A 14,210-nucleotide genomic window follows, 5' to 3' on the forward strand; every position below is an offset into this window, starting at 1 on the left:
ATCTCCAGGGAAACCAGGGCACACCAGGACACACCACACACATCCCAACATCTCCAGACAAACCAGGGCACACCACACACATCCCAGCATCTCCAGGGAAACCAGGGGACACCACACACATCCCAACATCTCCAGGACAACCAGGGCACACCACACACATCCCAACATCTCCAGGACAACCAGGGGACACCACACACATCCCAACATCTCCAGGATAACAAAGTGACACCACACACATCCCAACATCTCCAGGACAACCAGGGGACACCACACACATCCCAACATCTCCAGGACAACCAGGGGACACCACACACATCCCAACATCCCCAGAACAACCAAGGATAATAAAATGACATCACACACATCCCAACATCTCCAGGACAACCAGGGCACACCACACACATCCCAACATCTCCAGGACAACCAGGGCACACCACACACATCCCAACATTTCCAGGCAAACCAGGGGACACCACACACATCCCAACATCTCCAGGACAACCAGGGGACACCACACACATCCCAACATCTCCAGGACAACCAGGGGACACCACACACATCCCAACATCTCCAGGATAACAAAGTGACACCACACCCATCCCAACATCTCCAGGACAACCAAGGATATTAAAATGACACCACACACATCCCAACATCTCCAGGACAACCAGGGGACACCACACACATCCCAACATCTCCAGGACAATCCAGAATAATAAAATGACACCACACACACCCCAGCATCCCCAGAACAACCCAGTCCCCCCGTACACTGCCCGTCCCGCCCATGTCCCCTCCCTGTGTCCCCTCCCCGTGTCCGCCTCCCTGTGTCCCCTCCCTGTGTCCCCTCCCTGTGTCCCCTCCCCGTGTCCCCTCCCCGTGTCCCCTCCCCGTGCCCCCTCCCCGTCCCCCCCGTCTCACCTTCTGCCCCGCAAACACCACCTGCACGTAGGGGTCCACCAGGTCCTTGTTCTCCCCGATGAGGGCCTTCTTGACGTTGGCCATGATGCTGGTGTTCATCCTGGGCAGCCCCTCGGCCCGGTACACCTTGACGTAGAAGCGTGCCCACTGCCGCTCCGGGGGCACCCCGTCCGGGAGCAGCAGGTTCCTGGGAATGCCGGAGGGATGGGATTGGGAAAACGCCCCGCTGGGGGCTCCCCACCCCCCGTGGGTTTGTCACAGGGGAGAGGGGTAAAAAAGGTTGGATTGGGCGACCCTGGAGGGCTCCTCCGACCTTTGGGGTTCCATAAAAGACCCGCCGGGGGGAGGCCGCCCCACTCCCCGTGCACCAATCCCATGGGAATGGGGCGAGCGGGATGTTGGGAGAGTCTCCTTCTCTTTGTCGGGGTCCAGGGGGATTTTTTGGGGGGAAGGAACAAACTCCACCGGTTTGGTTTTGTGGCACAGGTGGTTTTTCCTCCTCTGGGGGAAGAAAAGGGCCCGGGGGGAAGGCTGGGAGCCAGAGTTTTTCCAGAGGAATCGCTGGAGCTGCCCCTGGCTGGTGGGAGGTGCCCTTTGGGGCCGGATGAGCTTTAAGATCCCTTCCCACATTCTTTCATTCCGTGAAAAAGTGGGATAACGCCACCACCAGAGCATGGAATGATGGCCCCAAATAGCCCAGGGGGTGCCCAGAATAGCCCAGGGGGTGCTCAAAATAGTCCAGTGGGTGCCCCAAATAGTGCAAGGGGTGCCCAAAATAGTGCAGGGGGTGCCCCAAATAGCCCAGGGGGTGCCCAAAACAGTGCAGGGGGTGCCCAAAATAGTGCAGAAGGTGCCCAGAATAGTCCAGGGGGTGCCCCCTATAGCCCAGGGGGTGCCCAGAATAGCCCAGGGGGTGCCCAGAATAGCCCAGGAGGTGCCCCAAAATAGTACAGGGGGTGCCCCAAATAGTGCAAGGGGTGCCCCAAATAGCCCAGGGGGTGCTCAAAATAGCCCAGGGGGTGCCCAGAATAGTCCAGGGGGTGCCCAAAATAGCCCAGGGGGTGCCCAAAATAGTGCAGGGGGTGCCCAGAATAGCCCAGGGGGTGCCCAGAATAGCCCAGGGGGTGCCCCAAATAGCCCAGGGGATGCCCAGAATAGTCCAGGGGGTGCCCCAAATAGTGCAAGGGGTGCCCAAAATAGTGCAGGGGGTGCCCCAAATAGCCCAGGGGGTGCCCAGAATAGCCCAGGGGGTGCCCAGAATAGCCCAGGGGGTGCCCCAAATAGCTCAGGGGGTGCTCAAAATAGTGCAGGGGGTGCCCCAAATAGTCCAGGGAGTGCCCCAAATAGCCCAGGGGGTGCCCAGAATAGCCCAGGGGGTGCCCCAAATAGCCCAGGATGTGCCTCGATCCCCCTCAGGAAGTCAGGAGAGCTGGGCTGGTATTTTTTGCTCCTGGTCTGGGATTCTGATTATTAACGGTTGGACGGGACCTTGGAGGTCATTCCCAACCTGAGCAATTCCAGGATTCCATGTGGGGAGAGGCTGAGGGGCAGAGTGGAAACTTAATGGCCCTGGAGTGTTCTGGGGCTGGAATCGGCTCTGGAAGTCTCCTGATGGGTTTTTTATCAGGACTTTGGGGTTTGTTTTTTCCTGGGGTTTGGTTCCACCCTTTGGGGAGCTCTGGGAAGTTGAAGGGCCTGAGGGAAAACCTCATCCAGCCCTCCCTCTGCTTTTCCGGCGGGTGATCAGACCCTGTCCCATCCCATCCCATCCCATCCCATCCCACCCTACCCCATCCCAATCCCATCCCATCCCAAACCACCTTCCCACCCAAGGACCTGCGCCAGGACCTGTGTCCTGCCCCATTCTGACTGACAGGAGGGACAAGACTGTGCCTGCTGTGCCTGTCCCCACACCAGGATCTGTGTCCTGCCCAGTTCTGACTGTCAGGAGGGACAGTGTCACCAGGACCTGCACCAGGACCTGTGTCCTGCCCCATTCTGACTGACAGGAGGGACAGGGCTGTGCCTGCTGTCACTGGGACCAACACCAGGAGCTGTGTCCTGCCCAGTTCTGACTGTCAGGAGAGACAGGTTTGTGCCTGCTGTCACCAGGACCAGCACCAGGACCTGTGTCCCCCCAGTTCTGACTCACAGGAGGGACAGTGTCACCAGGACCTGCACCAGGAGCTGTGTCCTGCCCCGTTCTGACTGACAGGAGGGACAGGGCTGTGCCTGCTGTCACTGTCCCCACACCAGGACCTGTGTCCTGCCCCATTCTGACTGTCAGGAGAGACAGGGCTGTGCCTGCTGTCACTGGGACCAGCACCTGGCCCCCATGTCCTGCCCCTGGAGGCACCAGGGGTGGCTCGGCCCCAATCCCAGGGGGGAAGGATCAGGAAAATCCGCCCCCAGGGGGGTCTGGGCGGCCCCCGGAGCCTCCTCACCCCTCGATGTCGTCCTCGTCCGTCTCGTTGGCCTTGTGGGGGGTCTTGATGTTGTCCCCCTTGCCCACCACGGCGATGTCACACTTGAGGTAGCCCTTGAGCCCCGCCGTGAGGTCCTCGGGGTCCGACAGGATGGCCCACTTGTGGTAGAACTGGTGCTCTGCAGGAGGGGGCGAGAGGGGACACGGGGGTGAGAGGGGACACGGGGGTGAGAGGGGACATTGGGGGGGAGAGGGGACACGGGGGGTGAGAGGGGACACTGGGGACGGGAAGGGACACTGGGGGTGAGAGGGGACACTGGGGATGAGAGGGGACACTGAGGATGAGAGGGGACACTGGGGATGAGAGGGGACATTAGGGATGAGAAGGTACACACGGGGGTGAGAGGGGACATTAGGGATGAGAAGGTACACTGGGGGTGAGAGGGGAACACTGGAGGTGAGAGGGGACGCTGGAGATGAGAGGGGACACTGGGGACAAAGGGGACACTGGGGACGGGAAGGGACACGGGGGGTGAGAGGGGACACTGGGGGTGAGAGGGGACACTGGGGGTGAGAGGGGACACTGGGGACAAAAGGGGACATTGGGGGTGAGAGGAGACACTGGGGGTGAGAGGGGAACACTGGGACAAAAGGGGACACTGGGGACAAAGGGGGACACTGGGGGTGAGAGGGGACACTGGGGGTGAGAGGGGACACTGGGGACAAAAGGGGACATTGGGGACAAAGGGGACACTGGGGATGAGAGGGGACACTGGGGGTGAGAGGGGACACTGGGGGTGAGAGGGGATACTGGGGGTGAGAGGGGACATTGGGGGTGAGAGGGGACACTGGGGATGAGAGGGGACACTGGGGGTGAGAGGGGACACTGGAGATGAGAGGGGACACTGGGGACAAAGGGGACACTGGGGACGGGAAGGGACACGGGGGGTGAGAGGGGACACTGGGGGTGAGAGGGGATATTGGGGGTGAGAGGGGACACTGGGGGTGAGAGGGGACACTGGGGGTGAGAGGGGATATTGGGGGTGAGAGGGGACACTGGGGACAAAAGGGGACACTGGGGACAGGAGGGGACACTGGGGATGAGAGGGACACTGGGGACAAAAGGGACACTGGGGACAAAGGGGGCCACTGGGGGTGAGAGGGAACACTGGGGACAAAAGGGACACTGGGGACAAAAGGGACACTGGGGACAGGAAGGGGACACTGGGGACAAAAGGGACACTGGGGACAGGAAGGGGACACTGGGGACAGGAAGGGGACACTGGGGATGAGATGGGACACCGGGGATAAAAAGGGACAGTGGGGACAAAAGGGGACACTGGGGACAAACCAGAGGGGAGGAGAATCCCCATCCCTGGAGGGGCTGAACATCCCCGTGGGTGTGACACCCAGGTATGGTATCCAGGTGTGGCACCCAGGTGTGGTATCCAGGTGTGGCACCCAGGTGTGGTATCCAGGTGTGACACCCAGGTGTGGTATCCAGGTGTGGCACCCAGGTGTGGCACTGGGGGGTGGCACCCGGGGACATGGGGCAGGGGTGGCCTGGGCAGCACTGGGGGTGGTTGGGACTCGGTGCCCAACAGCTCTGATCGACCCCTGTCCCTTCTCCACGTGCTCCAGAACCTTCTTCCCACCCTGGAGGCACCTCGGGCTCTGCTGGGAGAGCTGGGAATGGCCAGGCTGGATTTGGGAAGGATCCCGGGAGAGCTTGGAGCACATTCCAGAGGCTGAAGGGGCTCCAGGAGAGCTGGAGAGGGACTGGGGATCAGGGCCTGGAATGCCAGGCCCCAGGGAATGGATCCCAGTGGGAAAGGGGAGATTTGGGGGGGAGATTGGGAAGGGATTCCTGGCTGGGAGGGTGGGGAGGGGCTGGGCTGGAATTCCCAGAGAAGCTGTGGCTGCCCCTGGATCCCTGGGAGTGTCCAAGGCCGGGTTGGATTCCCTGGGATGGCGGGAGGTGTCCCTGAACATGGAATGGGATGATCCTTAAAATCCCTTCCCACCCAAACCATTCCAGGATTCTACGATAAAGGATCCATTCAGAGGGGTTTTTATGGAATGTGGGGATGGAAAAGGCAGGAAAGGGGAAGGGAGACCCTGCCCTGAGTGCCGAGATTCCCAGGGAACCCCCTTGTTCCCAGAACTCCTTCCCAGGGAGGAGCTGGGCTGGGGCTGGATCCAATGGCAGGCTCTGGCTCCAGGCTGGGAGAGCTGGGAATGGCCAGGCTGGATTTGGGAAGGATCCCGGGAGAGCTTGGAGCACATTCCAGAGCCTAAAGAGCTTTCCAAGGAAAGCAGCCCCTCCCTGGCTCTTCCCCTGCAGGGACGTTCCCCACGGATCCCACAGGACCAATCCCAGCAGCATTCCCGAATTCCCTACCGGGCTGGGAATAAACAGTCCCCACGTCCATCTTGAAGGAGCCCACGAGGGTCCCGCTGCGCAGGAGGTTCTTCGAGTGGATCACCTGGAATTCCAGACGGGAAAACCGGTCGGGGTCCCGTTCCCGCGCCCCGGGAGCCACGAGGATCCTTCCAGAGGCGTTTGGGGTGGGATGGGAAAGGAGCTGATCCCTTTTCCCGGGCCTGCATGGGACTCCAAGGACACCCGGAGGGGGTGGCAGCCAGGATTTGAGGGAAGGAGCTGGATGGATCCAGGATTTGAGGGAAGGGGCTGGATGGATCCAGGATTTGAGGGAAGGAGCTGGATGGATCCAGGATTTGAGGGAATTCAGGAGCTGGATGGATCCAGGATTTGAGGGAATTCAGGAGCTGGATGGATCCAGGATTGGAGGGAAGGGGCTGGATGGATCCAGGATTTGAGGAAGGAGCTGGATGGATCCAGGATTGAGGGAATTCAGGAGCTGGATGGATCCAGGATTTGAGGGAATTCAGGGGCTGGATGGATCCAGGATTTGAGGGAATTCAGGAGCTGGATGGATCCAGGATTGGAGGGAAGGGCCTGGATGGATCCAGGATTTGAGGGATTTGAGGGAAAGGGCTGGATGGATCCAGGACTTGAAGGAAGGGCTGGATGGATCCAGGATTTGAGGGAATTCAGGAGCTGGATGGATCCAGGATTTGAGGGAATTCAGGGGCTGGATGGATCCAGGATTTGAGGGAATTCAGGAGTTGGATGGATCCAGGATTTGAGGGAATTCAGGAGCTGGATGGATCCAGGATTGAGGGAATTCAGGGGCTGGATGGATCCAGGATTTGAGGGAAATCAGGAGGTGGATGGATCCAGGATTTGAGGGAAATTAGGAGCTGGATGGATCCAGGATTTGAGGGAATTCAGGGGCTGGATGGATCCAGGATTTGAGGGAATTCAGGAGCTGGATGGATCCAGGATTTGAGGGAATTCAGGAGCTGGATGGATCCAGGATTTGAGGGAATTCAGGAGCTGGATGGATCCAGGATTGGAGGGAAGGGGCTGGATGGATCCAGGATTTGAGGAAGGAGCTGGATGGATCCAGGATTGAGGGAATTCTGGAGCTGGATGGATCCAGGATTTGAGGGAATTCAGGGGCTGGATGGATCCAGGATTTGAGGGAATTCAGGAGCTGGATGGATCCAGGATTGGAGGGAAGGGCCTGGATGGATCCAGGATTTGAGGGATTTGAGGGAAAGGGCTGGATGGATCCAGGACTTGAAGGAAGGGCTGGATGGATCCAGGATTTGAGGGAATTCAGGAGCTGGATGGATCCAGGACTTGAAGGAAGGGCTGGATGGATCCAGGATTTGAGGGAATTCAGGAGCTGGATGGATCCAGGATTGGAGGGAATTCAGGAGCTGGATGGATCCAGGATTTGAGGAAAGGCGTTGGATGGATCCAGGATTTGAGGGAATTCAGGGGGTTGGATGGATCCAGGATTTGAGGGAATGCAGGAGCTGGATGGATCCAGGATTGAGGGAATTCAGGGGCTGGATGGATCCAGGATTTGAGGGAAATCAGGAGGTGGATGGATCCAGGATTTGAGGGAAATTAGGAGCTGGATGGATCCAGGATTTGAGGGAATTCAGGAGCTGGATGGATCCAGGATTTGAGGGAATTCAGGAGCTGGATGGATCCAGGATTGGAGGGAAGGGGCTGGATGGATCCAGGATTTGAGGAAGGAGCTGGATGGATCCAGGATTGAGGGAATTCAGGAGCTGGATGGATCCAGGATTTGAGGGAATTCAGGGGCTGGATGGATCCAGGATTTGAGGGAATTCAGGAGCTGGATGGATCCAGGATTGGAGGGAAGGGCCTGGATGGATCCAGGATTTGAGGGATTTGAGGGAAAGGGCTGGATGGATCCAGGACTTGAAGGAAGGGCTGGATGGATCCAGGATTTGAGGGAATTCAGGAGCTGGATGGATCCAGGATTTGAGGGAATTCAGGGGCTGGATGGATCCAGGATTTGAGGGAATTCAGGAGTTGGATGGATCCAGGATTTGAGGGAATTCAGGAGCTGGATGGATCCAGGATTGAGGGAATTCAGGGGCTGGATGGATCCAGGATTTGAGGGAAATCAGGAGGTGGATGGATCCAGGATTTGAGGGAAATTAGGAGCTGGATGGATCCAGGATTTGAGGGAATTCAGGGGCTGGATGGATCCAGGATTTGAGGGAATTCAGGAGCTGGATGGATCCAGGATTTGAGGGAATTCAGGAGCTGGATGGATCCAGGATTTGAGGGAATTCAGGAGCTGGATGGATCCAGGATTGGAGGGAAGGGGCTGGATGGATCCAGGATTTGAGGAAGGAGCTGGATGGATCCAGGATTGAGGGAATTCTGGAGCTGGATGGATCCAGGATTTGAGGGAATTCAGGGGCTGGATGGATCCAGGATTTGAGGGAATTCAGGAGCTGGATGGATCCAGGATTGGAGGGAAGGGCCTGGATGGATCCAGGATTTGAGGGATTTGAGGGAAAGGGCTGGATGGATCCAGGACTTGAAGGAAGGGCTGGATGGATCCAGGATTTGAGGGAATTCAGGAGCTGGATGGATCCAGGATTGGAGGGAATTCAGGAGCTGGATGGATCCAGGATTTGAGGAAAGGCGTTGGATGGATCCAGGATTTGAGGGAATTCAGGGGGTTGGATGGATCCAGGATTTGAGGGAATGCAGGAGCTGGATGGATCCAGGATTGAGGGAATTCAGGGGCTGGATGGATCCAGGATTTGAGGGAAATCAGGAGGTGGATGGATCCAGGATTTGAGGGAAATTAGGAGCTGGATGGATCCAGGATTTGAGGGAATTCAGGGGCTGGATTGATCCAGGATTTGAGGGAATTCAGGAGCTGGATGGATCCAGGATTTGAGGGAATTCAGGAGCTGGATGGATCCAGGATTGGAGGGAATTCAGGAGCTGGATGGATCCAGGATTTGAGGGAATTCAGGAGCTGGATGGATCCAGGATTTGAGGGAATTCAGGAGCTGGATGGATCCAGGATTGGAGGGAATTCAGGAGCTGGATGGATCCAGGATTTGAGGGAAGGAGCTGGATGGATCCAGGATTTGAGGGAATTCAGGAGCTGGATGGATCCAGGATTTGAGGGAATTCAGGGGGTTGGATGGATCCAGGATTTGAGGGAATGCAGGAGCTGGATGGATCCAGGATTTGAGGGAATTCAGGAGCTGGATGGATCCAGGATTTGAGGGAATTCAGGAGCTGGATGGATCCAGGATTTGAGGGAATTCAGGGGCTGGATGGATCCAGGATTTGAGGGAATTCAGGAGCTGGATGGATCCAGGATTTGAGGGAAATCAGGAGGTGGATGGATCCAGGATTTGAGGGAATTCAGGGGCTGGATGGATCCAGGATTTGAGGGAAGGGGCTGGATGGATCCAGGATTTGAGGGAATTCAGGGGCTGGATGGATCCAGGATTTGAGGGAATTCAGGGGCTGGATGGATCCAGGATTTGAGGGAATTCAGGGGCTGGATGGATCCAGGATTTGAGGGAATTCAGGAGCTGGATGGATCCAGGATTTGAGGGAAGGGTCTCTGTGGATCCAGGATTTGAGGGAATTCAGGGGCTGGATGGATCCAGGATTTGAGGGAATTAAGGAGCTGGATGGATCCAGGATTTGAGGGAATTCAGGAGCTGGATGGATCCAGGATTTGAGGGAATTCAGGAGCTGGATGGATCCAGGATTTGAGGGAAGGAGCTGGATGGATCCAGGATTTGAGGGAATTCAGGAGCTGGATGGATCCAGGATTTGAGGGAATTCAGGGGGTTGGATGGATCCAGGATTTGAGGGAATGCAGGAGCTGGATGGATCCAGGATTTGAGGGAATTCAGGAGCTGGATGGATCCAGGATTTGAGGGAATTCAGGAGCTGGATGGATCCAGGATTTGAGGGAATTCAGGGGCTGGATGGATCCAGGATTTGAGGGAATTCAGGAGCTGGATGGATCCAGGATTTGAGGGAAATCAGGAGGTGGATGGATCCAGGATTTGAGGGAATTCAGGGGCTGGATGGATCCAGGATTTGAGGGAAGGGGCTGGATGGATCCAGGATTTGAGGGAATTCAGGGGCTGGATGGATCCAGGATTTGAGGGAATTCAGGGGCTGGATGGATCCAGGATTTGAGGGAATTCAGGGGCTGGATGGATCCAGGATTTGAGGGAATTCAGGAGCTGGATGGATCCAGGATTTGAGGGAAGGGTCTCTGTGGATCCAGGATTTGAGGGAATTCAGGGGCTGGATGGATCCAGGATTTGAGGGAATTAAGGAGCTGGATGGATCCAGGATTGAGGGAATTCAGGGGCTGGATGGATCCAGGATTTGAGGGAAGGGGCTGGATGGATCCAGGATTTGAGGGAATTAAGGAGCTGGATGGATCCAGGATTGAGGGAATTCAGGGGCTGGATGGATCCAGGATTTGAGGAAGGAGCTGGATGGATCCAGGATTTGAGGGAATTCAGGGGCTGGATGGATCCAGGATTTGAGGGAATTGAGGAGCTGGATGGATCCAGGATTGAGGGAATTCAGGGGCTGGATGGATCCAGGATTTGAGGGAAGGGTCTCTGTGGATCCAGGATTTGAGGGAATTCAGGGTCTCTGTGGATCCAGGATTTGAGGGAATTCAGGGGCTGGATGGATCCAGGATTTGAGGGAATTCAGGAGCTGGATGGATCCAGGATTTGCAGGAAGGGTCTCTGTGGATCCAGGATTTGAGGGAATTCAGGACTGGGGGCTCTGCCAGCCGGGGGGGGCTGTGGGAGGGAACCCCTCGGCTCCTGTTGGGAATCTCCCACCCGGGAGCTCAAATCCATCCCAAAAGGGGCTGTTTGCTCCCCAGATCCCAGGGCAAGGCCGAGGGAACGGCCCTCACTCACGGACAGCTTGATGATCTTGTCGAACATGACGTCGGGGGGGACGTGGAAGTCGAAGACAAAGTACTGGAAGGGAAGGAGGAGCCGTCAGGGAGGAGCCGGGGGGGGATCCCTGGGGTCGGAAAACCCCCGGGAGAAGCCGTGACCGCCCCGGAGGAGCCCCTGCAGGACCCAGGACCCACCCCTGGGACCCCAGCGCCGACCTCTGGACCCCGGGGGGGCTGAGGGAAGCACTGAACCCTTGGAAAAGCCAAGGGTGATCCACCCCGGGTGATCCCAGGGGCACTTCCCGCCAACCCCAGAAGGCCAAAAGCTCCAATTCCCGCCCGGATTCCACCCCGTGGTGGGGGTTAAACCCCAAAGCAGCGCCAGGGGATGGGCAGTGCCCCTTCCCCGAGGGCAGAGCAGCCCCGGGAGTGCCCCCCCGGCCCCACCTCGTTGTAGTAGGGGCAGTTGGTGGACTCCTTCATGGACGTGAACTTCTTCTCCTCGCCCACCTCCACGCACACCACGGGGTCCATGTTGAGCCCCACGAGCTGCCGGGCCTCGATGACGGTCACGCTGACCTGGGCACAGGGGGGGGTTTGGGGGGCACCTTCGCCTCCAGGGCCGGGATTCCTCTCCCTGCCCCTCCTTTGGAGGCGTTTTCCCGGCAGGGGCGGCGGATCCGGGGCCTCCCGGGCGCATCCCGGGGGGGTGTGGGATGCCGGAGATCCCGGGAATTCCCTCTTGTTTCGGCCCCAGAGGGGGGGGGCTTCAAGCCAGGTGGGAACCACGTGGGTTTATCCTGGATCAGAGCTCGGCCGGTGGGACCAAACAACGGGATCACAGAATCCCTGGAGAGGGTGGGTTGGGCTGGAAGGGACCCTGAGGGTCACCCAGCTCCCTGCCAGGGGCTGGGACACCTTCCACCATCCCGGGCTGCTCCAAGGAGAACCTGGGAGAGCTTCATTTGGGCTTAATTGGGCTCCACACCACACAGACCACACCCAGCTAATAAACTCAATTTTGGGTTTGTCACTCCACCGTCTGAATTCCAGCCCCTGGGAAGTCCCGCCTGGAGAGCGCAGGGTGTGGGAGCCCAGCACGGAGCTGTTCCCTGTGGGAGGGTCCCCCCACGCCCCGGTTGTGACCCCACCTGGTAGTCCATGGGCCTGCCGGCGCTGGGCTCCATCTTGATGTCGGGCTTGGACCTTCGGAGGGGCGGGAGAAACCCTCGGTCAGACCCCGGCGGGATTCAGGGAGCCACGGAATGGTTCGGGTGGGAACGACCGTGTGGTTCCACCTCCCGCCAGCCCAGGCTGCTCCAGCCGGGCCTTGGGCACTCCCAGGGATCCAAGGGTAGCCACAGCTTCCCTGGGAATTCCAGAACAGCCCCTCCCCACCCTCAGAGGGAAGAATTCCCTCCCCCTGTCCCTCTGGCAGTGGGAAGCCATTCCCGGTGCCCTCGCCCCGGGTGTGACACAGAAATCCCAGGGTCACCCCAGGAGCTCCTGCTCTGCTGGAATCCCAGGGACACAAACCCAGGGGGGCTCTGGAACCCCCCGGAATGGGGGTGATCTCTGCAGTAGGTACCCCCCCAAACAACCCACACCCCGCTGGCTCTGGAACCCCCTGGAATGGGGTCGATCTCTGCAGTAGGTCCCCCCAAAACAACTCACACCCCACTGGCTCTGGAACCCCCTGGAATGGGGGTGATCTCTGCAGTAGGTCCCCCCAAAACAACTCACACCCCGCTGGCTCTGGAACCCCATGGAAAGGGGGTGATCTCTGCAGCAGGAACCCCCAAACAACCCACACCCCGCTAGCTCCAGGGGGCAGTGATGTCAGAGATGATGTCAGAGATGATGTCAGAGATGATGTCAGAGATGATGTCAGAGATGATGTCAGGGACCATGTCAGGGATGATGACAGGGATGATGTCAGGGACCATGTCAGGGATGATGTCAGGGATGATGTCAGGGACCATGTCAGGGATGATGTCAGGGATGATGTCAGGGACCATGACAGGGATGATGTCAGGGATGATGTCAGGGACGATGTCAGGGAAGATGTCAGGGATGATGTCAGGGACGATGACAGGGATGATGTCAGGGAAGATGTCAGGGAAGATGTCAGGGATGATGTCAGGGATGATGTCAGGGACGATGTCAGGGATGATGTCAGGGACAATGACAGGGATGATGTCAGAGATGATGTCAGGGAAGATGTCAGGGATGATGTCAGGGATGATGTCAGGGACGATGTCAGGGACGATGACAGGGATGATGTCAGGGACAAGGACAGGGACAAGGACAGGGACAAGGACAATGTCAGGGACAAGGACAGGGACGATGTCAGGGATGAGGACAGGGACAAGGAAAGGGATGATGTTGGGGATGATGTCAGGGACGATGTCAGGGACAAGGACAGGGACAAGGACAGGGAAGATGCCAGGGACGAGGACAATGTCAGGGACAAGGACAGGGACGATGTCAGGGATGATGTCAGGGACAAGGACGGGGACGATGTCAGGGATGAGGACAGGGACAATGACAGGGATGATGTCAAGGACAAGGACAGGGACGATGTCAGGGATGATGTAAGGGATGACGTCAGGGACAAGGACAATGTCAGGGACAAACGACATCAGGGACGATGTCGGGGACCATGTCGGGGCACACGGCTGGGGGGGCTGTGCCCTCACCTCTTGTTGGACACATTGGTGGTGACAGCGGTGACAGAGGCCAGCGAGACCGTGTCCGGCTCCGGCCCCATCCCGCCCCTCAGCGCCCTCCTGTCCAGGTCCTCCGGCTCCAGCACCGCGGGTTCGTCTGCGGGGGACACAAAGGGACTGCGGGGGGACACAAAGGGACAAAGGGACTGCGGGGGGGGGGGACACAAGGGGACAAAGGGACTGCGGGGGGGGGGGGGACACAGAGGGACAAAGGGACTGCGGGGGGACACAGAGGGACAAAGGGACTGCGGGGGGGACATAAAGGGACAAAGGGACGGCCCCGCGGTTCGTTTTCCACCCCGTGAATAATTCAGGAGGCGGACAAAGGGGAATCCAAGCCGGAGGGAGGGGACAGCGGCCACCAGGGCAGGGCAGGGCCAGCCCGAGCCCAGACGGGGCGATTGAGGAGCCCGGGGCTCGAGTGACGCGGTAATTCCACCCGGGAACGATTCCAGGGGAGGCAAAACAAAGGGAAGGAATGATGAGCGCCCCAAACTTCGGGGGTGAAAGAGCCCTCGGGCAAGGGCGGGGGTTCTGTCGCAAAGATAAACAACTGGGGGGGGAAAAAAACGGGGGAAACGGGTCGTTTTCTCCAGGTGGGAAATTGCTGCGGGATGAGGGAAGAGCCCAGAGCCACCGGCACTGGGGCACGAGTCCAGGTTTCCCTTGGAAAAAGTTGTTGAGATGCTCCTTTCCTGGGAAAAAGGGTGTCCCCAGCTCAGCCGGGAGGATTTGGGGATGAACCAGAGCCCCCTCAGCTGGGAAGTGCTGCCTCCAGCTCTGGGACCAGCACGGGCAGGTCAT

The 14,210-nt window shown here is 58.4% G+C and overlaps 1 protein-coding gene across 1 annotated transcript in view; it reads right to left on the reverse strand.

Moving 5' to 3' along the window:
- Positions 1-14,210, reverse strand: part of OTOF (otoferlin) — a 134,719-nt gene that overhangs the window by 66,587 nt on the left and 53,922 nt on the right. Inside the window, exons 13-19 of the mRNA XM_064651246.1 lie at positions 13,377-13,503; positions 11,829-11,883; positions 11,125-11,256; positions 10,694-10,756; positions 5,748-5,832; positions 3,366-3,525; positions 922-1,108 (exon numbers count right to left, since the gene is read on the reverse strand). Coding sequence (XP_064507316.1) covers positions 922-1,108; positions 3,366-3,525; positions 5,748-5,832; positions 10,694-10,756; positions 11,125-11,256; positions 11,829-11,883; positions 13,377-13,503 — 809 coding nt within the window. The remainder of the gene's footprint in view (positions 1-921; positions 1,109-3,365; positions 3,526-5,747; positions 5,833-10,693; positions 10,757-11,124; positions 11,257-11,828; positions 11,884-13,376; positions 13,504-14,210) is intronic.

Source organism: Pseudopipra pipra, chromosome 3, assembly GCF_036250125.1.
Source record: "Pseudopipra pipra isolate bDixPip1 chromosome 3, bDixPip1.hap1, whole genome shotgun sequence".
In the NCBI taxonomy this organism is placed as follows: domain Eukaryota; kingdom Metazoa; phylum Chordata; class Aves; order Passeriformes; family Pipridae; genus Pseudopipra; species Pseudopipra pipra.